This window comes from Rasamsonia emersonii (genome assembly GCF_000968595.1).
Source record: "Rasamsonia emersonii CBS 393.64 chromosome Unknown ctg1118621760604, whole genome shotgun sequence".
NCBI classification, from domain to species: domain Eukaryota; kingdom Fungi; phylum Ascomycota; class Eurotiomycetes; order Eurotiales; family Trichocomaceae; genus Rasamsonia; species Rasamsonia emersonii.
This window is the reverse complement of record NW_013562869.1, coordinates 1-21,384: the sequence shown is the minus strand read 5'-3', so window position 1 is coordinate 21,384 and position 21,384 is coordinate 1. Positions and strand designations below refer to the sequence as shown.

Sequence of the window (21,384 nt, the reverse complement as noted above, 5' to 3'; positions counted from 1 at the left end):
GCAGTCAGTGTATTTCCCGAAATGGAACCGCTACGCAGCGATAGTAGCTGCGACGGCGACGAATTCCGTCATCCAGTAGCTCTCACCTATCCAATAACGATATAACACGCGAATTGCTGACTGTGTGTACAGTATCATCAACGTCGGCTGGCTATCAGTCAACTGCACCAACCCGCAGCAACGAAGCATTGCCATGGCGTGAGTAGTATCCCTCAACCACATTCCCCGAACACGCTAATCTAATATGCTATGCTGCAGCATGATCATCATGGCCGCCAACGCAGCCGGCATCGCCGGAGGCCAAGTCTTCCGCACGCAGGACGCGCCGCTGTACATCCACGCCTTCACAGCCATGCTGTCCCTGTCGGCGGTGTGTCTGGTGACGGTCGTCGCGCAGATGGCGTGGTATTTCTTCAGCAATCGGCGGATGGCGAAGACGGGGACGGCGCCAGTCATTCAGGGGCGGTCCGCGGAGGGGGCGGAGATTACGCAGAGGTGGTGGTGGACGTGGTAGCTGAAGCTTGCCTAGCGAGCTTTTTTTTGTTCTTGGTGAATATGATGGGAATAGTGGGTAATTTCATGGGTTGTTTATCTGTATCTCGAATGTGATGATAAAGATGAATATATAGAATATGGAATTGGTTGGATATAGAGGTCCGAGATCCCTTGACACAGGATAACAGGATAGAATCAGAGACTCATAGTTATAACTATAAAAAGGTGTCCAGAATCCAGAATTGAATTTAATAAATAATGCACTCAGTCATTGACATGATCTGAGCCAGCCTTTTTTTTTTGTTAAAAAGAAATAATAAAAAGAGAAAAAAAGAAGGTTAAATAAGTAATAGAATAGGTACTCACTCAATTCAATTCCTAGGAGTATGCAGTAAGTTCCATCCATCCATCTGTTCTCTCTCTATCTATTTAATCATTATTCATAATTCCACTCGCCCTGCTTCCATGATTCTCCTGCGGGGTAAAAAGCATACATGTAGTTTGGTCCACCCTTACCTACTCCGTATGTAAAGTTAGTGGAGCAAGGAAGGTTACATACTCCATACTCCATACTCTCCATATGGAGTACAGTACAGTACAATACATTTCAACCCCGCAGATCAGCGATCAGTCAGCGTCCGTGCTCATCATATGTCATACTCTGTATGACTATGTCAGTCATGTCATAAGACGATTGTGACAATTTTTGCTATTCTTGGAGGCTTCTTGAAACGAGGGGATCTTGTGGATCTGCGGGGATTTACGTACGGTCCGAGTCGGACCGGTTTTGTATGGTGGTAGTGGGGATTTCAAAAAAGAAAGTTAAAATTAAAAATTAAAAGATGATTTACGTTCTTGTCCTTTCTGTTTTAATTTTTACTTTCATCGACGATTGATTGCCTCCCTCCCCTTCTCTCTCGTTTTCCTGTCGTAATATCTTTGTAGCTACGTCGTGAGAGACATTTTATAATGCTCTAGTTTATATTCCAGGAAGATTGTTACCATGAGCGTTTGTATCTTTCTATCGAAGATATTATCTGATCCAAGTACTAGAAGTATTTAATCGAAACTGTTCATATAATCACGATTGAAGGTTAGGCTTTGGTGAGCAGAGATGCGCTTAAAAAAGTATTCTGAAAATTTACGTTTCCCTTAAGTTAGGAAACATTATTTCCTGGAAAGAAAACATAGCAGTGAGGAATTTTTTTTTATTATGATTGCTCGCTGTTTGAGAACTGCTACCTATTACATGTTACTTCATAATATTACTGACACTGATCACAAGAGTATACCTACATTATGCCCGAGTAGCAACTGCGTCTGCCAGCTTACCAGCTTGCCAGCTTGCTACGTCTGTCTGTCTGTACATCTTACTCAAATCATCAAATAATCAAATCAAATAGAATAGAATAGAAAAACACAGTCTGATTTCCTGCATGAACGACATCACTATTGGTATTCTTTCTCTTCTCCTGTAATCTGGAGGAGGGAGATGTTCTGTTTTGTTTCACGATCCTCGGTCCGATCATCCGGCTGTCGATCCATAGTACTATGTATTGTATTGTACTGTACTGCACTTACTATACTGCAGCTCTCTGCAAATACACCCATGTATTTTACACTGCGCCCTTTCTTTTTTTTTTTAAAAAAAAGGCTATACCGTCATACGCGCATCAGCGGTTTCCAGCAGGACGATTTCTCTCGTATAAAATAGACGAACAATAAAAAATGTTGTCTGTCTCATCTCAGCTTTGTCTCGTCTCGTCTCGTGGAGAACAAGCAGGCAGTGATTGATTCAAATCCATAGGCATATCGAGTCAGCATCTTGCATCTTGCCTTCTTGCTCGTATTAATTAAGGTGACCATGACTCGGATTACAATACTGCAAATCCTATTGGACGATGGCAGATCTGCCCTGCATGTGTTAGTCAGCCGTCGATCCGCTAGCCGTATTGGGAAATCGGTAGAATGATAGGTCTGCCTCCATATTGACAACTGACTCGTGTTGCTCTCGACAAGGCAGTTCTGTCAACAACAAGAATGATAAGATGAACAAGAGGAGGAGGAAGAGGAGGAGGAGGAGGAGGAGTATGAGCGATCAATCTTACTGTCTGTCGACTGCACGACTGACATGACACTGCTTCCGCTCCGTCTGGGGAAGCCGTCTGGGGAAAAAACTGAAAAGCGGGGGCACAACGCCGTAGCCGAGCATAACCAACGTCGGCGCCGAATGTCGGCAACCCTGTCGAAACCCTGACCACTCCAGACGGCCGCTGCCAGCACCGCGCTTCCTGCGCCATTCCCGACTCTTGTCGCCGATGCCTGCCTGTCTGCCGAGCTTTATGGTGTGCGTCCCCGGGGCCCTTGCACATAAAGGCATGACTGACCTGATGAAAGATTCGACGCGCATCAGCTTGTTCAATTGCTTCAGAAGAGGATTGTTACGTTGTGTTTTCCATTGAATGAGTTGAATTGATCGTTTGATACAAATCCACTAGCCATGGTGCTGGTTTCCAATGTGCCTGTCTCTGTCAACCTCCTCCTCTCGCCCTACACGGCCGTCGCCCTGCTAGTGCTGTACTATCTCGTCCCCTACCTGGCCAAATGGCGCTGGCACGACATCCCCGCCCCCTTCCCGGCCGCCTGGTCGAATTTCTGGCTGTTCTATCAATGCCGTCGGGGCCGTCGATACCAGGCTGTTCATGACGCCCACAAGAAGTACGGCAAGTTCGTCCGTCTCCAGCCGAACCACGTCTCCATTGCCGATGATGCTGCCATCCAGGCCATCTACGGCCATGGCAACGGCTTCCTGAAGTCGTGAGTATCCCTCCCCCTTCCCCTGGGGTGTCGACTGACATCGCAGTGACTACTACGACGCCTTCGTGTCCATCCGCCGCGGGCTGTTCAACACCCGGGACCGCGCGGAGCACACGCGCAAGCGCAAGGCCGTGTCGCACACCTTCAGCGCCAAGTCGGTCGGGCAGTTCGAGCAGTACATCCACGCCAACATCGAGCTGTTCGTCAAGCAGTGGTGCAGCATCTGCGAGCGCCAGACCAACCCGGCCACCGGCTTCGCCTCCATCGACGCCCTCCACTGGTTCAACTACCTGGCCTTCGACATCATCGGCGACCTGGCCTTCGGCGCCCCTTTCGGCATGCTCGCCAAGGGCAAGGACTACGCCGAGGTGCGCGAGACGCCCGACTCGCCGCCCACGTACGCGCCCGCCATCGAGGTGCTCAACCGCCGCGGCGAGGTCTCCGCCACGCTGGGCTGCTACCCGGCGCTGATGAAGTTTGCGCCGTACCTGCCGGACCGGTTCTTCCGCGACGGGCTTAAGGCCGTGAACAACCTGGCGGGGATCGCCATCGCGCGGGTGAAAGAGCGGCTGCGTCCCGAGGTCATGGCCAACAACACGCGCGTGGACCTGCTGGCCCGGCTGATGGAGGCCAAGGACGAGACGGGCGCCAAGCTGGGCCGCGAGGAGCTCACGGCCGAGGCGCTGACGCAGCTGATTGCCGGCTCGGACACGACGTCCAACACGTCGTGTGCGCTGCTGTACTGGGTGCTGCGCACACCGGGCGTGCTGGGCAAGTTGCAGCAGGCGATTGACGAGGCGGTGCCGGCGGGTGTGAGTATTCCGTCGTTTGCGATGTTGAAGGACGTTCCTTAGTATGTGCCTGCATTCTCCCATCAAAACCTCTCTTGGACGCATCCCTGCTAACTGCACAGCGTGCAATGGGTCATCTGGGAAACGATGCGCATCCACAGCACCTCCGCGCTGGGCCTTCCCCGGGAGATCCCGCCTACGAGCGGCCCCGTCGAGATCTGCGGCCGAGTGTTCCACCCAGGGGACATTGTGTCCGTGCCGACATACACAATCCACCACTCGACGGAGATCTGGGGGCCAGACGCAGAGGCCTTTGTGCCGGAACGCTGGGACCCGAAGCGGCTGACAGCGCGGCAGAAGGCGGCGTTCATTCCGTTCAGCACGGGACCGCGGGCGTGCGTCGGACGCAACGTCGCGGAGATGGAACTGACTTGCATCGTGGGCACGGTGTTCCGCAACTTCGACTTCCGGCTCGAGCAGGAGGGGCCGATGGAGACAAGGGAGGGATTCCTCCGGAAGCCGATGGGGTTGAAGGTGGGGTTGAAGAGGAGGACTGTGGCTGCTGTGTAGGCAAGGAAAAAAAAAACAGAAAAGCGATTATTCGCTGATGTCTTATCTTACCTGTCGAGATATATATAAGCAAGCAATGAGTGATGACTGAGTGAACGTGGACAATGAATCAGAGAATCAAGCCAGGCAATAAGTGAGAGAAAGAGAGAAGAGAGGATACGACAGGAGAGTGGAAAGGAAGTGATTGATTAACACTGACATTAACATTAACATTGACATTGACATTTCTCGTGTGTATTCGAGTGAAATAAATTCTTAACCATGGAAAAAAAAATCTGTCTATTTTTCCCCTCGCTAACCTAAGGTGAATAACTAGCTGTATCCAGCATAAGATGTGTGTATAATATAAACCTAAACTATGTAGGTATGTACATCGGGTTGAAGCGAAAGGGAGGATTACTAGAAAACATCGCTCGTAAGTTACCATCGTCCTCCAGTTTGTCTGTCTGCCATTATCTAATTGATCCAATGCAGATACAGAAACAGTGATTCCATTCAGAGGGAGGGAGGGGAGATCAATGAAAGTGCCTCTCTCTCTCTCTCTGTGTCCCTCTGTGGTAGAGGCATGTCTGTCCGTTAATCATTGTCATTCCAGCTCCTGCAATCGAGGATGGTGTCGATACAACTTCTGGTCCCTCCGCGGGAGTTGGCTCTGTTGATACGGATACGAGGACTGTGATCGAATCTGGTAATTCCCTTCCTCGTGCCAGCCCTGCTGGTCCTCCTGGCCTGATCGCACCGGAGTTGACTGGCGTTCTTCTCGATCTGCCACCGGACTCGGCAGTTCGGCTGGCCTTGGTCTGGGTAGGAACTGGGTTTCCAGCGAGGGATAGCGGTGATGTGGATATTGATACTCCACGCTGTGTCGGTACTCGAGGTTGATATATGGCTGGTTTTGCTGATATTGTGTCTGCTGCTGCTGCTGCTGATAGCCGTTCTGGGGATAGTACTGCTGACTGTAATACCGATAATGTTGGCTGTGATTGTTATTATACCACGAACGCACGCTATCCGGAGAAGCAGGCCTCTGCCCGGGCCACGAGTCATGGCGAGTGAAGGTATAATTGCCGTGTTTGCGATCGTCTCCAGTATTACTGCTCGAATGACTTGAATAGAGCGACGCTGGGCGCGAGTCTGAACCCGACTGCTGAAGATACGCACTCGTCGAGTCGTGACTCCTCGCATCAGCTAGATGCCTCGTCCTTTCCAGCAACCGCTCGACCAGCCCCGCGTGGGACTTTTTGAGGTTCTTCTTGACCATCCCCAGCAGCACCAGGCTGCACCGCAGATCCACATCCTCACGCAGATACAGGCCCTCCTTCGGGATGCGCAGCTTCTCCATGCCCAGCTCGACCGGGGCGCGCGGCTCGCCCGGCATGTTCCCGCAAACCTGCCATTTGGCCCTGATCTCGAGCCCGGCGGGCGCGTGGACGTGCGTCTGCAGACCCCGCGGAAGATCGTGGAAGCAGCCGTAGTAGGTGACGCTGCCGGACAGCAGGCCGCCGGGGAGATACGAGATGCGGTCCGTGATCTCGTACCAGGCGGCCTCGAGCTCGTCAGGGAGCGCCAGGGCCGGCGGCGGGTCGCAGCGGCGGTGGCTCGTGACGAGCGGGTTCAGCTCGATCATCTCGCCGTGCGAGTGGAGGATGTCGACGACCACGTCGCGGGGGACATAGGATGGAAGGGGGGTGATGTGGGTGAAGACGGAGCGTTTGAACATGACTGCATCTACGAACTCAGTGACTGAGTTGTAGACAAGAAATAAATAATAAAATACATGTAGAATAGAAAGCTCAGGCTGAGCTCTCATACATTCAGCTGATGACAATGCTGTGAGACAGCAATCATCTTGCGAAGCCGCTGCATGGCCAATGACAGTGAGCCAGCTGAGCTGTCTGGCAGCAATCCTCGTCAATAAACAGTTAGTTAGATGCAGCTAGCTGAGGCGGGCTAGTAGGTTGTTAGGGCTGATCTTGCAGAATCAGGTACCTACAGGCTGCAGTAATTAGGTGCCTGTTAAGGCTGAAATTACAGTGTAACATACTGTTCAGATTCAGAACTAGCTCTTCAACAAAAATATTTATTCAAGATGAAAATGACAATAGTTATATTGCATAATATACGAGGGGACTTTTATGAGAAAAATATTCAATTATAATTTTTCGATTTCTTTCTCTATTTCTTTCTTTCTTTCTTTCTTTCCTTTTTTTTGTAAAGCATAATTTTCACCGTTTAGGTACCTTTGATAGCTTTACTAGATATAGAACATTGTCAACCTGGCAGCTATGAATCATTCATACTATCTAGGGGTTCACTAGACGACCTAGGTTTTTCTTTTGTTGTGTCCCAATTTGTTTGACAAATATTATTTGCTGGTATTTATGTACTTAAATACAGAGTATCAATTAAAAATATCGCAATAATATAAAGGCACAAATCTCAGCTTATATATATTCCAAATAAAATCAACAACTAATTATGGGGTTTTTTTTTTGGCAAGACACTGTAGATATAATATAATTATACTATTATTTACTCCATGATCAATATTTTTCTTGAAGCATTATTATTGTCAAGCTGGAACTTTGAGAGATAGCATACCATAGGAGGACTAAGTATGTGCAGCTCTCTATCCAGCTGAGCACTTCTTTTTTTTTCTTTTCGTTTCGGTTTCTTGTTTCTTTTAGTCCATTCTCTCTGCTCTTCTCTCTCGTCTGTCTCGCACTCTTTTCTTTTCGTTCTCTCTTTTTTTCTTCCTTTTAATTTATTTCATACAGACACATGAAAAATAATGCATTTCCTGCAATATCATACATTGTCTATTGCTCTAGTCTCGTCTCGGAGAGTCCAAGCTCTACTATACCATGCCATTCTATACAACACAATGCAATGCAATCATCATCGACACAGCTGACCGTAATTGCAGTCATATCCGACTCGACTCGTCACGGCTCGCCACGACTCGACCGACTGGACTCAACTAAGTATAATACCCACCCCTCCGAACACCCCGTTTGGCATTTTCCACCTTGTCGGCCGCGCTCTGCTTCCGTCAGCACATCAAACACCACACACACAGACATAAACAAACAGTAGGTGTTATAGGATACATCCCTGCATCTGCGCCGCCAAACTCCCCCTCGGCACCATCCCACCTGTATATCTCGACTCCAACGACTGCGCCTCTGAGGCTTCTGCCTTGGTCACGTACACGGGGCCCGGGTCGTGGACGGCCGGCAGGCCCAGCATTTCGTTTCTGTCGGCGATGGAGCGGACTTGCGCGGATATAGATGCTGGGCCCGGGGGTGTGTTGAATGCGCGGCCCTGAAGACCACCAGAGGGTAAGTGACTCTGTGAGTTCATCGCAGGTGTGGTGTGTTTGTGTGGATAACGCACCTCAGCAGACTGGATATCCCTCGCATCCTTCCGCGTAATATGGCTCTGCGGCTTGCTCGCGAGCTCGTCGACCTTGGCGTCGAAATTCATCTGCTTGGAGGCGAGACTGTGTGCGGTGGCTGTATAAAAAAATCAGAATCAGAATCAACCTGAGGGTAATACCGGAGAGGGTACTACCTGCCGGACCACCCTTCACCGGACCTCGGCCCGTCATCTCGCTCTCGGCCTGCGCGATGGCAGAGACATCGGCCGAAGTGATGCGCTGGCCTGCTGCGACGGCGCGTTTGATTTCATTGACAGAGGGGAGGTCGTTGAGACTCATGTTTACATACAAGCCTAGTAGACGAGCGGAGCGAGTCGTTAAAGGCTTGTGTTGATATAAAAAAGGAAATAAAATGGCAGATAAATTAAGAAACAGTCGTAAAGCTCGTGTTGGATATCTCTATTCATGAACTTCACATCGGATTGATAAGAATGGATATTCAATACAAACAGCAAACATGCTTTGCTTGTGGCTGTGGGTGTTGTTTCCGGTGATGTCAGGATGAGCGATGATGCAGACAACTATGGAACGGTCTGGCAATCTGGTACCCAATCATTCACACTTAAGAGTAAGTTAGGAGTCTCTGCGATTTTCTAATCTGTACAATTAGGAACTTTTCTTTTTGTACGACAGATAGTAGAAACCCCAGAAGCTACCCTCCAACATGATAAAGTTTTGTCAAGGCTTCCGTCCATACACAAAGTAACATTTTAACATAGAGATGAATCGATCGATCTTTGAGCTCCTCGCGCGCTTTCGCCAACAGCGCCTGTATCTCCTCACTACTCCAGCCAAGGACGCGCGAAAACAGTGCTGGGGTGTAGGATTCGATTCCCTGGAACTGCGCGGCCAGGTGGAACGTTCCAATCTCCTTCATCTTGGGGTCTTTTGGCCAGGTGCCGACGGGAACCTGGAATATTCATTCGGCCATTAGCTAGTTCCTACAGGGCAGAAGAAGTGGGAAGGACAACCTTAACGACAGACTCCTTCACATCAACGAAGCCCGCCTTTTTCATCGCGTCCTTCCACGAGAGTGTTTTCTCGACGCTTTTGCCGAATTTCACCCCAGCCAAAGAGAGGTACTTTGTCAGTAAGTGGAGATGCTTGGCCTTTTTATCAGTACCATCATCAGAGCAGTAGCGAGCATAGGCACCGTCAAATTCAAAGTATCCCCCAGAATTCAGATGCTCAAAGGCTTGCTGGAAAAGCCGCTCTACGTCAGCGACACACCCCTCCAGCTCACGGCCGTGGATGTAGTCGAACTTGGTCTTGTATAGCCATTCCGTCTCAAAGTCGTCAATCTCAAATGTGCAGTTCGGAGGGACCCTGTTATGTGTCCATCCACGTCAGAGAATAGTCATTGTATTGAAGGTTGCAGAGGTATGTAGCTCCCTACCATTGTGGTTAGATAGGGCTCAAATCAGTGCCGATAACTTTCGCATTAGGGTATTCACTAAAATAGCATCAACGTTAGCAAAGACCCTGCGAATAAATAAAGCAGACAGCAGACAAGAATATTGCTCTTACTTAGCAAACTGGATGGCCCAGATTCCCGTTCCAGTACCGAGGTCTAGTACACGCCGAGGATTCCTGACCGGCGCAAGGCAAAGCTCTCCTCTTAGAAGGAGCAGGTATATGTGATGCCATATATCCATTCGGTCCTGTTCCTCTTTGTCGTTTGGCTAATTGCAGGATCAGTTTCGGTCCTCACAAGGAGTCGACGAGATATACCAGAATATAAGCCCCCTCGTGATATGCATGGTACCGACGGCCATTCTAGAAAAAAAATGTCAGTAGTTACTCGCAGGCATGTAGGTCAGGACTTACCTCGTATCTGTTAACAAATCGTAAACCATCTAGTTAGCATGCTGGTCGATGAAGAGGCGAAACTCAAAAGACAGCGAATGGCGCTTGTAGTCTCTGATGCTTGAACTGATAGATGTCACATAGCTAGCTGTATCAATGCTATAGCAGATCATCAGACAAGGCTGCAAATATAATCAATTACAGCTGGGTGTTTCTACTCACGATTCATCGTAAACAGAGTCTGTATCAGTAAATTCAACCTCCTGACTAATCCGTTTAGCAGGATACACCTTGCAGGCTTGCACAGGCGTGTCAATGCTTACATCCACTTCCAGGGCGTTCCCAACGGTAGCACTCGGAGCCATGCTTTCGATGTTGAACAACTTGACAGGGGTGGGCAGTCCAGCAAGTAGTACTCCGTAATTCTGAATGGAATGGATGCAAATGCAGATGCAGATGCAGCAGGCACGCAGGTACCAAAACTACTACTGGTGAGTGGTGACTGAGGGAGGGGTGCTCTATAAAGGAATCCGATTGCAGGACTACGTATGTACTGTACAGTACCTCGCTCTGCGACAACAATCAACACTAATTACCTAGCAGGGTAGTTGCAGATGGTACTTGCAGCATGCATCGCAAACGTGGATAAACCGCCAATCAATGGAATATGCTTTGGCTCGTTCTGTCTTGCTAGCTGTTAGACTGCGACCGGTCGCTGTGTCGGTCGCTTCGCTTGGGAAGCTGGTTTTTGTGTCCGAGTCATGCAAATTATGCACTGGGGGATATTTCCCCGCATAAGTTATAACAACAGTTTCCTCTGGCTGAGATGACCATACCATTATTGAGAATGTTTTTCACAAGTAGCCAAGACCGGTGAAGCTGTGCCACATACTCAATGCAGTAAGTGCGTTGACAGGGGTCGAGGATGCCAATGCATACAGTTGACCTAGTAAGTTTGTTAGTATGCACACATTTCTCGGAAGATAATTACTGAAATAGGAACTAACAGGGACGTCTCATGGGAGGAAATGACTGACATCTAATTAATAATATAGAATGGAGCAGCTCGAACTGCTCCAGCTTCTCCATCAGCCCCAGCTGCTGCCGATGCCGAACACACCGGACATGCAGCATACTGTTCAGGTAAGCGACTCAGCGATCCAGAGGGTCAGCTTGATCGTCAGGAACCATGGCGACGGCGCCCAGGCCGGCGACGGCCCGGGGAGAGGTCAAAGCGACGGCTGGCGCAGATCAGCGAGCGCAGGTCGAAGGCGGTGATGGCGCTGAGATAGAAGCAACAGCAACAGATAACAGTCAAGTGACTGGTAACTAGGTCATGCTGTCATGTGATCCAGAGCACATGCGGGTATGGACGACTACAAAGCTCAGTCGAAGAGGTATTATTAAGAGGGTAATTCTTCGGTAGTCGACGCTTGTATCATTACTGAGAATCCAGTGAATCTCACCTGGGCATATGGAGCGCTGCTCCAGAGACGGAATATATATTCTGGATCCATGGATTGATATTATATATAGGAGAAACTCGAAAGAGAACTCCGTACTTGGAAAAAGATTGTAATATGCGACGTTCGTCATCTAACCAAGGACATCATGCAAGTTCAAACAACCGGTATCTATCTATCTATCTACAGATCTCCTCCTACCACGTCTCCCCTTGGACGACAAAAAACCCAGACTTGCGCTTCTCCGCCTCCCAGCGCTCAAACCACGCCTTCATCTTCTCCCTGCTCTTGCGACTGCCCACATTCACCGTCGGGATGATGCGGCCAATCCGCAGCGCGCAGCAGAACATGGTCAGCTCCCGGAACGAGCTGTGCTCGCTGTACGGCACGCCGAAGCACGAGCTCTCCCGCGTGCTGCCTCGCTGCGGGACAAGGTCCTGCACGCTGAACGGCGTCTTCCAGTTGCTCGAATGCAGCACCGTCGACACGGGCGGATTGTCCAGGAGCCGTCCCCCGGGCGGCCGGTAGTTCCACCCCGTCGGACGGAAGCCGACGACGCGTGAAAAATGCGGTTTCAGCGACTGTAGGTACTCCGCCAGCGTGTCCGCCCGGATCTCGAACATGGTCTGCATGTGGATTTGGGCCTCCAGCGGGTCGTCCGTCAGTAACGACGACAGCTCCGGGTCCTCGAGACATGCGCACACGCGCTTCTTTGCTGGGGGCGCATAGATCTTGCACTTCAACGCCCGCGCGATTCCCAGGCAGATGCGCTCCTTGCCAATGCTGTATGTCCCGATCACTACCAGCAACCGTCCACCACGAGATGCCGACTGCTCCTGCCCTTCGTCCTTCGATTTATCCGTCCCCGCTTCGCTAGAGAGAAACTTGGTAATCGCACCGCCTCCTTGACCGCGCTTGTGGTAGTCGAGTTTCTCGTCGTTGTCGCAGTCCTCGCTGAGACGTGCACACATATCCGCACATGCCGAAATCACATCTTCCTGACTGGGAAACGCGTATTTGGGGTTGAGATAGGTGGTGTCCAGATAGCAGACATCGATCCGCTGCTGACGCGGTTTGCCAGTAGCCTCGTCCACAACTTCGGGCCGCAGAAGCGGGTGCTGAACGTGAGCCGGAGAGGCGCGAAAGTCGCCGCAATGCAGGATACGCTGCGTGCGAGGAGAGGGAGGACCCTTGACCGTTTTCTCAAACAGAAACAAGGCGCTGCCGGGACAGTGGTTGGCTGGTATCATGGTGACCTGCACCCCATCCGTCCCCGGCACCTCGGTTGTCTTCTCAAACTCGAGATCGACCACCCACTTAGGGTCGACCTTGAGCTGCTGGCGCACCAGATTGCCCGTGACCTTGCTGCAGTAGATAGGACCATGACGCCACGAGGCCGTAAGCCCGGCATAATGATCGCTATGAAAATGGCTAAGAAAGTAGGCCTGACAGCCCTCTACCGCCCCGTATCGAAAGGCATCAACACAGATGGAGAAGCCCGGAATGATCTTATAGAACGGACATGTACGCTCGTAGGCCTGCCTACCCCGGGATGCCGCTTCCTTGGCGGCAGCCGTCGCCCACGCTGTATCCTCGGCATTTCCGGCCATCAGCTTGGAAAAGGCAGATGTTTCCCCCGTAGCTCCAACGGTGAAAGGATTTCGCTGCGCAGGTCTGGCAATAGCCGCCTTCTCCGAGCGTGTCAAGCCCTTTACAGAGGCAGTAGGTTTACTCTTGGCTGGAATCGGAGTCGGATTTCCGTCTAAACATCCATTTACATGCACAGACGCTTCCTGGAGACAATCAGCAAGAAATGATGGCCAATCGAGGACTATTTACTCACGGAATCGGACAGTCCCCCAAGATTGGCCTTGCAGATTGGACACATGGGCACCTCGGGGCTCTGTTCTCGACATCCACCGACTGCATCACCTGCAAGATCCCCAGCTTGGTCATCTTCATCCAGTCCGGCCCCTTCCCCCTCCTCCTCCCCCAATGGGCCCTCCAGGAAATCCTCGCCCTCTAGCTCGTCTTCTTCTGCGTGTTCCAAGTCATCGGTCACTGCGTCATCAGGATCATCTCCGGCGTCGCCGGTGGCTGCTCTTACCAGTGAAGAAGACTTGCCGGCGATGTTGCGTTCCTCAGCCGCGACTGGAGTACTGTCCTTCGTCTCCTGCAGAACCGCAGGACGCGAGAAATTAGCATCGAATTCCCGTAACGCGGCAACGTCCTCATTCTCGCTGTCCGACTCATCAATAAAAGGGCCCTTGCGCTGTCGAACGACCGAATTCGCTCTTCCGGAAGGAGTCGGACTCTCTGTTTTGCGGCGTTTGACAGATCCTCCATTCTCATTGAACCTTTCTTCCTCTTCTTCTTCATTGTCCGATTTCGCGGGCTCAGCCTTGAGCGGGCTGTTCGGATTGCCCCAAAGATGATCATCCGGGGTCTTGGATCTTTCCCCAAAGAACCAGTCAGTGTCCTCTTCCTCCTTACAGATCCTGTCCGCAATTGAGGAAGCAGGGCGACGACTGTTCTCGTCCTCGAAGAACAACAACCCGGGACTCTTCTCTCCTCTGCTCAAGGTACGATTGCTGCTGCTGCTGCTCGAATTGCCGCCGCCATTCTTGCTGCTCCCGTTTTCAGACGACGGCACGATCTTGATTCCGAATTGGGTGATGCGGGGCTGCGTGGACTTTGGCGGGCCATCGGCCTTCTTGAAGAAATTGAGGATGCTCGCGTTGCGCTTGGTTGCGGTGCTGCTGCGTTTGGGGCCGTTGAACGAGGGCTTCTTCGACGCCGGCGTCGAAGCCAGGCTCGTAAACGAGCTCCCAGCCATTAGAGAAGAAGGAAACGAGGAAGTAGCAAAGTAGGAGTTGGTAGTAGTGGTAGTAGAGTTGAGTGATTAGGAAAAGACGGATCGGGAGGGTTTGGAGACCGGATAGTTGTAATGGAAGAAGATGAAGATTCTCTGACTGCTACAGAACATAGTAAATCATGGTCCCGACAGAGGGTGGCTGGGAGAAAACTTCTGAAGCGGGGCCCTCTGATTGCAGTATTCACTGGTCAGGATGGAAGAGTGAATCGCGGGCGCGAAGAGATCGCGATCCGAGTCGCGCAATCACGTGATGATAGTACATTCACAGGAAAATGCAATTTTATGCCAATTAGGTAGCGAGTTTAGAATTTTAGACTATGAAATCAGACTATGGAAATCGTATTGATTGACAATGGGCTCATTCACTGGCCATCTCAGGTGAATACCTCTAGGCTCTCATCCTGCCATAGGTGCCATTCACAGGCAACCACAACAGACGAATCAAGCGCTCCCATACAGCATCCCATTACTGGCAGACACCCTCTACCTGCCGACAGAGACGCATCATGTCCTTACGTCCTCGTAGAGCTCTCCAGGAAAAAAAAAACCATTCCAATTCCAAAGCTGGAAAGCAACAGTTAACTACCCCTAATTCTAATTACGTAAAGAAGACAAGCCATGCCGTCGTCCATGCTCTGTCGTAGATCAAGTGATGCCACCGTCAATTTTGTATTCTTTTTAAAAATTCATTACACGCCATTGTACTCCGTATTGCAAAAGATTATAAAAAAAAATCGAAACCCACTCATCGAGCCTTGCTTGCTTGGTTGGCAGCCTCTGCAGGGAAGAAGACCAAGTCAGCGGATGAAAATCAAGGAGATCTACGCAGCTCATATTCCACCAAAAAAAAAGCACATTGCCGAAACAAATTCGTTGCAACAGAATATCTCAAAAAAAAATCCAGGAACAGGACGAAGGGGCCTGGGAAAAAGGAGGAACATCGTAGCTCACCTCTCCTTGTCGCATCCTCCAGCAATCCCCGATCAACCTCCGACTGCGGCAGGACCACGTAGCGCACCACGCTCCCACGGATAAACATGTTCTTAACAGACGACAGATGCGGGTACTTGTCGAGATCGAGGACGTCGACGTCGTCCAGCTTGATGTTGAGGTACTGGTCGACGGACTTGAGGGTGCCGCGGATGCGGATGTCGTTCTTGAGCTCGACGGTGACGACTTGGTTGGTGAGGGTTTTGAAGAAACTGCGAGTGTTATTATACTGAAAAGTCCCAATAGAAAGATAGGTCGTTACCTGAAGAACAGCATTATGACGAAAGGTAGAGAGGGAGGTACGGCAAGCAGCGGGGAGAGATGGAGGCGGGGAAAGGTGAGTGAGAGAGGTTGGCAGCAGTCCCAGTTATCACAATCGCATTTCCTTTTAAACTTGTCGGCCGTGGTGACTCCGGCAAAGCCTGGCAACAAAGTCCAGGAGTAGATTCTCGAGCACACCCAGAATTGGAAGGAGAAAATAGTCCGTTCGTTGCTTAGAAAGGGCTTGCGGCTGGGATTCGGAATCCGACGATCGTTGTCTGTCGGTCACGTGATCGCTACTTCTACGATGCCATCAACTAAGACAATCTCGTCTTCAAGTCACAAGAAATATTCGTATAACTGCTTTATCGGAATGACTCTCGATTGGGTATCTGTATATCTCTCAAGGTATATGATCGAAAAATATTCCAGAATAAGCTCCCCAAGTCGCTGCCGTCATGAGCGACATGCAATTCATAACCAACAAAAAGGAGTGGAAAACTCGACATACAATCGTAGATCATGCAGCGACACATTCAACATCACATCACACGGGAATGAGAAATGTCATCATAGCGGGGGACACGTTAGAAGAATAGAATGTCGGTAAAAAAGTAGAGAGGGCAGTAATGACTTGACAAAAAGGATAATGACGACGGAAAGGAGAGAGAGCACTACGACTTAGCAGTCTCGTTCACAGCGCTGTGCTTGGCTGGCCTGCGTTTCGGCTTCATGGCCCACCCGCACAAGCAAGTCCAACCGGAGCCATTCTTGCGTCCTTCATCAAAGATGCTGCCGACACCCTCCAGCAGCTTCTTGCGCTCTCGACCCATCTCCATCTGGAGCTTCAGCATCCATTGCTCCCACATCCATCCACCGAGTAGCCCCGTCATGCTCGCCACATCCGCGGTGCTGCCCACGGGCCCGTGAACGGCCTCGTAGTTGGGGACCTGACTTGGCACGGTCGGATCGGGCGTTTCTCGGGGTGGATGCGACTTCACGGGCTCCACGCCCATAGGCAGGAACAACCAGGCTCGCTTGATGCCCACGAAGCGACTCCTCCTCATGCGAGCGAGGAATCTCTTCGTCGGGGCAGGGTCATAGCCGCGCGTCTTCAGGTTGAATGCGAACTCCACCGACGTTGCAGACCCGTAGGGCCCAGCACGAGCGATCTCCGCGTCCATCACGAAGAACTCCAGATAGCCACCGGGTTTCAGGCAGCGATAGCACTCCTGGAGACAGAGGTCAAATTCGTCCAGACTCTCTCCAATCGGACGCTCCGTCTTCAGCAGCGCATGCAGGGAGCGAGCGGAGATCACATCAAACTGATTGTCGCGGAAAGGCAATTTCCAGAGACACGAAACAGACACGCAACGATGGTTCGGTGGCCCCTTGATCGCGTCATTGACAACTTGGTCCTTGGTGACGACCGTGTAGATTTTGACATTCCGGTAGTCATTGGCAAGATGCCAGGCCCACCCGCATGCGGCTTGTCCCCCCAGGTCAAGGACCCGCAAGCGACGTTTTCCGGCTTTCTCCCGGCTATTTAGAGGCTGAGTCACCTTGGAGAGTCGTCTCGATGCAGGACTGGAGATGAGACTGCCACCATTCAAGTACCGCAGCGCCTCAGTTGCCCACATAGACTGACGAAGCTGAGCAAGCACCATCTGCTCTTTCTCAAGCTCGGCAAAGAAGGCCTGTTCTGCCAACACTTCGGCAGCCTTGGAGTTGCGTGGTGCCTGAGAGAACGGACCCGTGTATGCTGGTCGCTCCGGTCGAACCAGCTCGTACTTGCCCATCAGGCTATCCACATGTTTGTCGCGTAACGCGAGGCGCACAGATTGCACGGCGTCGAAGCGAATATTGCTATGGAGGAAGGTGTCCCGACGACGAGATCGCTGGAGCACGGATTGAAACCCCCTCCAGTAAATCGAGTCCTTGCTCGCGGGCGCTTGCGGTGGTGGGCTACTCGCCGCTGACTCTAGCGCATTCTCCGCGAATCGCACGGATTTCCTGGGGAGAGAGTCCGCAACAGATGGCGAAATCACCTTCTCTGCCTCAGGCGACTCAGCATTAGGCTGAGCTTTGTTCGCGGGGTTTGTTTCACGAAGGGCAGCCAAGTAGGATGCCTGCGCTGCCAGCCAGACACTGGTTCGGTCCAGGTTCGCAACGGCCTGCCGTTTCAACTCCTCCTCATAGGACTCGTCATATTCATAGGTGACCCCAGACCGATCGATTTCTTGGACAGGATCTGTTCCTGAGCTAATAGGACTATCATTTTGATGCGATTGTCCGTTTTCCGGGTCCGAGGAAATCCTGATCGCCGTAGGTGGTCCACTCGAGAGCGGAACCGCCGTAGGTTGTTCGTCCGCGCAGACGTGTTCTGGACACTGCACAACTTGCTCGACGATTTCTCCTTCATCTCGATTCCAAGGCACGTTGTAGAAACGTTCCGCGACTGCCGAGGATGGAGGATTGTTGGCGTCTGGGATAGCCCACGTACGACGCGCTCTCGGAGCCAAGGACGAGAAGAAATCTCCGGGAGATGGGATGCTGAGATTGGTAAAACTGTATCCTGAGAGCTCAGAAGAGGGTGTCGCGCCATCCGCGCTTCGTGGACGGCTAGGAGGTGCCGACAACTGCTGCATCTCGTCGTTCTTCTCGGACGTTTCGGACCATGGCTCAGGGGTGCCGTCAAGCGGGATATGCTGAAGGGTCGCCATTGCATCGGGAGGAAGCATGATCCCATCTGCATCTGCCTCTGGGCTCTGCGACCGGGCAGAATCATCCGCGAAGACGATGGGGATCGTTTCCGTGGTCTCCTCCTCCCCGCGAACCGGGATCCGGGGAAAGCTTTCCAGAAGAGGATTCCAGTTATCATCCGCCGCTTCGATGGCGAGCTCGCCCTCTGTCACCATGCCCGTACTCGACTCATCGGCATTGCGCGTCGCCTCCGAGTCCGGGAGAACGCGAATCGGCTGATCGTCCCACTCAAGGTCAGAAACCGCCTGAAGCTCCGGTGTGGGAGGTGCGCTCATATTCGAGATCTGGTCTGACGACACACTCCCATCAAGGGAGGGTGGCGCATGTAGCGCTGGCACAAATCGCGGCAGCCTTGACAGCGCCGCCGGCGAGACAGGAATCTTTGGAGGCGGCGTCGGAGGTACGGGAGAGCTCTTATTGGGGGTGTTGAGGGACGGCCAGAGCGTGTCCGAGGGAATGGTAAGACTAGGATAACGATTGCGACTGTTGGAGGAGTAGGTTGAGCCCCGGACTGATGTGGTCGCGAGACTGGAGGGACGACTGCTGGAGAGAGAAGGACATTCCTCTCCAGACTCGTCGTCGGTTGCATCATAGAGCTCATCGAAGCTCCGCATCCCACGCTGCCATTCCTGATCCGAGCAGGACGACAAGGAATCTGTCGACACTGGAGTCGACACACGATCGACTTCTTCCTTGGACGCAGCCATGGCTACCTTCCCCTGGTGGACAGCGGGGTTAGTGGTAACCGTCAGGCGCGAATGGCTCCCATCGTCCTCGCCATACTGCGCCTCTCTCGTATCTTCGATTATCGTATTAAGCACTGTCCTGCGGGCCCGCCGCGGAGGTGAAGAAATTGCCGTACCCAGACGGTTCTGCGTCATGGTGATACCAGATCACTCGTAGCAGCTCGTGTAGATTAATAATAAATAAATCAATAAGTTGGAGCAGATATTGCCTTATTCTGAACAGGATATGCTTCGAAACAAGAACAGAAACATATACAGAAAACGTCTAGGGGTATCTCAATTGCATTGCATGGCGATCCGATCAACGGATTCCTTCTTTGATCCAGCAAAGAAGGCAGAAAACAAGACAAGAAAAAAGCAGAAATGAAAAACAGCAGCAACGAAAATCAGAACAGAAGAATGCAGTTGTCTGGCAACTGGATGGTCCCCGCGAGATATAAAAAGATATCAGGGCCTTGAGGTCGATCATGGCCCACCCCTCCACGTGAACCATCACGGCGGAGCTAATGCAGCTGTGAGCAATCCGATATAGAAACTGGCAGTCACATTGGTCTGCCATTGGTGCAGTGTGTCCTCAGCGTGCATGGGCAGCGCGAAGCCTGCAGGCCTGCTGGATGCTCACTGGACATGGGGCTGTCCAGGCATCCAATGGTCGCAAGGCAACAAAACACAAGAACCAGCGGCGTTGCGCTCTCCCAGATTTGGTGGGGAAGCACAGACAGATGGAAGTTCTGCAGGCGTGAGGACGACGCGGATTGGCAGGCTGCAAGCGCCGTGTTCTATCTTTAGAGGTGCCAAACACCCCCCAGTAGCTTAATCTTGGGCATCACAGATGGACAAGAATCCTGCAGACATCATCGATAGGTCCATTGCGAGAAAGCCATGACAGCGAGCGCGTAGTGCAGTCGAAGGGATTTGTATGATTATGATTATTTTCGAGCCACTGAGGAGAGGACGGCACGACGAGGGCGCGAAAGCCGGCCGGAGGACGCGAGGCCTGCGACGACCCTTACCCAGAAGGGGACGATCACCTGACTGCCAGCCCTAGCCCTGACTGCCGTCCGTTCCGGGTATAGCGCGCCAGCGCAACGGTTCTCGAATCTCGATTTGGCGCATCGTGAGATTCCTTAGAAGTCTTGAACAACACTAGCACAGACACGGTATTCCCGCGTCTTCACGGGGCGTGCGGGTTGTCCTGATATGTCATTCTGCGTGCCGGGAGCGAGGGGCATCTCCGCGCCCCTCTTTACTCCGTACAGATTCCTCTGAAGGGAAGAATTACAGCAAATAGCCATGCGGGGAGAAGAGATGCTGCTATCTGCCAATGAATGGTTTCGAGCGAGCCACGCATCGAAGAAGTAATAATACACTGGGATAGAACTATCATGCAATAAAATAGACTCCTCCATCGAATCGCCAGCCCTAGCCCTTATCACGGAATGATGATATCAGGGTGGGTTGGATGGATGGATGTCCGCTGCGCTGCGCTGTTTGGTTTTTCCAGAACAGCAAAGCGATGGATGATTCCAGACCGCTCGCGCTGTTCTCCGGCAAGCCTGGCAGAGCGGGCCGTCATAAAACTCGCCGTTCCCAAACCTCTTTTCCTTCCATATTATATTATACTCTGTTGGTTGTCAGTCAATGAATTAATTTCTATCCGCTCGCTCCAATTCATTTCATTTCTCCTTTCCTCCTTCTCCAACGTCCACTCCTCTTGGCTTCGTGCCCGGCCCACCCCCTCGCCATGTCTCCACCAGCGATCATCGCGCCCTCCATCCTCAGCGCCGACTTTGCAAAGCTCGGTGCAGAATGTGCCGTGACGATGGAACGGGGCGCGGATTGGCTCCATGTCGACATCATGGACGGCCATTTCGTCCCCAACATGACCTTTGGCGCCCCCGTCGTGACCAAGATCCGGACGCATGTCGAGCGGCCTGCCCAGCCGGGTGGCCGGGGCACCTTTGACTGCCACATGATGATCAAGGAGGTATGATCAGCTGGGACAGACAGGAACTCCTTCCTGGCTGAAGATGCTTTTTTTAGCAGAGGCGCAACGGGGTGTGATGGGCGGGGATCTGGAATTGCTCGTGGAGAATGATGATCGGAGGGAACCCAAACCCGAGCGCTTCGCCGCTCTCCATGATTCGACGACTGCCAGCTTCCCTTCCCCCACACACCTCGAGGCGCCTGGACAACAAAAACCACTCAATCAATGCCAGTCTCTGAGGAGTAAGACTTGCTGACTCTGTGACTCTTCTCTCTGCAGCCACAACGATGGGTCAAGGACTTCAAAGCCGCCGGATGCGACCTCTACTGCTTCCACTATGAAGCCGCCATCTCATCCGTGGCCGCCAAGGAGCCGGCAGAC

General features: G+C 51.9%; 7 protein-coding genes across 7 annotated transcripts; 2 read left to right on the top strand and 5 right to left on the bottom strand.

The window, feature by feature from the left end:
• Positions 1-2,995: 2,995 nt before the first annotated feature.
• Positions 2,996-6,420, top strand: T310_7888 (Benzoate 4-monooxygenase; the record flags this gene model as incomplete). The annotated part of the gene is made up of 7 exons (XM_013469330.1): positions 2,996-3,312; positions 3,359-4,124; positions 4,226-4,637; positions 4,990-5,007; positions 5,038-5,088; positions 5,269-5,477; positions 5,884-6,420. 7 exons carry the CDS (start codon positions 2,996-2,998, stop codon positions 6,418-6,420), a joined length of 2,310 nt encoding a protein of 769 aa, XP_013324784.1.
• A 729-nt stretch (positions 6,421-7,149) lies between these two features.
• Positions 7,150-8,391, bottom strand: T310_7887 (uncharacterized protein; the record flags this gene model as incomplete). Its single annotated transcript, XM_013469329.1, has 7 exons — positions 7,150-7,176; positions 7,275-7,429; positions 7,671-7,716; positions 7,765-7,828; positions 7,885-8,024; positions 8,070-8,188; positions 8,247-8,391. The coding sequence occupies 7 exons, from the start codon at positions 8,389-8,391 to the stop codon at positions 7,150-7,152; spliced, it is 696 nt and encodes a 231-aa protein (XP_013324783.1).
• Positions 8,392-9,053: 662 nt separating this feature from the next.
• T310_7886 (Methyltransferase type 12) lies at positions 9,054-10,283 on the bottom strand (the record flags this gene model as incomplete). The annotated part of the gene is made up of 5 exons (XM_013469328.1): positions 9,054-9,438; positions 9,640-9,794; positions 9,844-9,888; positions 9,940-9,946; positions 10,141-10,283. The coding sequence occupies 5 exons, from the start codon at positions 10,281-10,283 to the stop codon at positions 9,054-9,056; spliced, it is 735 nt and encodes a 244-aa protein (XP_013324782.1).
• Positions 10,284-11,578: 1,295 nt separating this feature from the next.
• Positions 11,579-14,217, bottom strand: T310_7885 (DNA repair protein Pso2/Snm1; the record flags this gene model as incomplete). The annotated part of the gene is made up of 2 exons (XM_013469327.1): positions 11,579-13,174; positions 13,225-14,217. 2 exons carry the CDS (start codon positions 14,215-14,217, stop codon positions 11,579-11,581), a joined length of 2,589 nt encoding a protein of 862 aa, XP_013324781.1.
• A 784-nt stretch (positions 14,218-15,001) lies between these two features.
• T310_7884 (Small nuclear ribonucleoprotein LSM2) lies at positions 15,002-15,522 on the bottom strand (the record flags this gene model as incomplete). The annotated part of the gene is made up of 3 exons (XM_013469326.1): positions 15,002-15,033; positions 15,208-15,458; positions 15,509-15,522. 3 exons carry the CDS (start codon positions 15,520-15,522, stop codon positions 15,002-15,004), a joined length of 297 nt encoding a protein of 98 aa, XP_013324780.1.
• A 659-nt stretch (positions 15,523-16,181) lies between these two features.
• On the bottom strand, positions 16,182-19,151 carry T310_7883 (uncharacterized protein; the record flags this gene model as incomplete). The annotated part of the gene is made up of 1 exon (XM_013469325.1): positions 16,182-19,151. The coding sequence occupies one exon, from the start codon at positions 19,149-19,151 to the stop codon at positions 16,182-16,184; it is 2,970 nt and encodes a 989-aa protein (XP_013324779.1).
• Positions 19,152-20,760: 1,609 nt separating this feature from the next.
• T310_7882 (Ribulose-phosphate 3-epimerase) lies at positions 20,761-21,384 on the top strand (the record flags this gene model as incomplete). The annotated part of the gene is made up of 2 exons (XM_013469324.1): positions 20,761-21,003; positions 21,283-21,384. Coding segments are annotated over 2 exons (345 nt in total), but the record flags the coding sequence as incomplete, so codon positions are not given.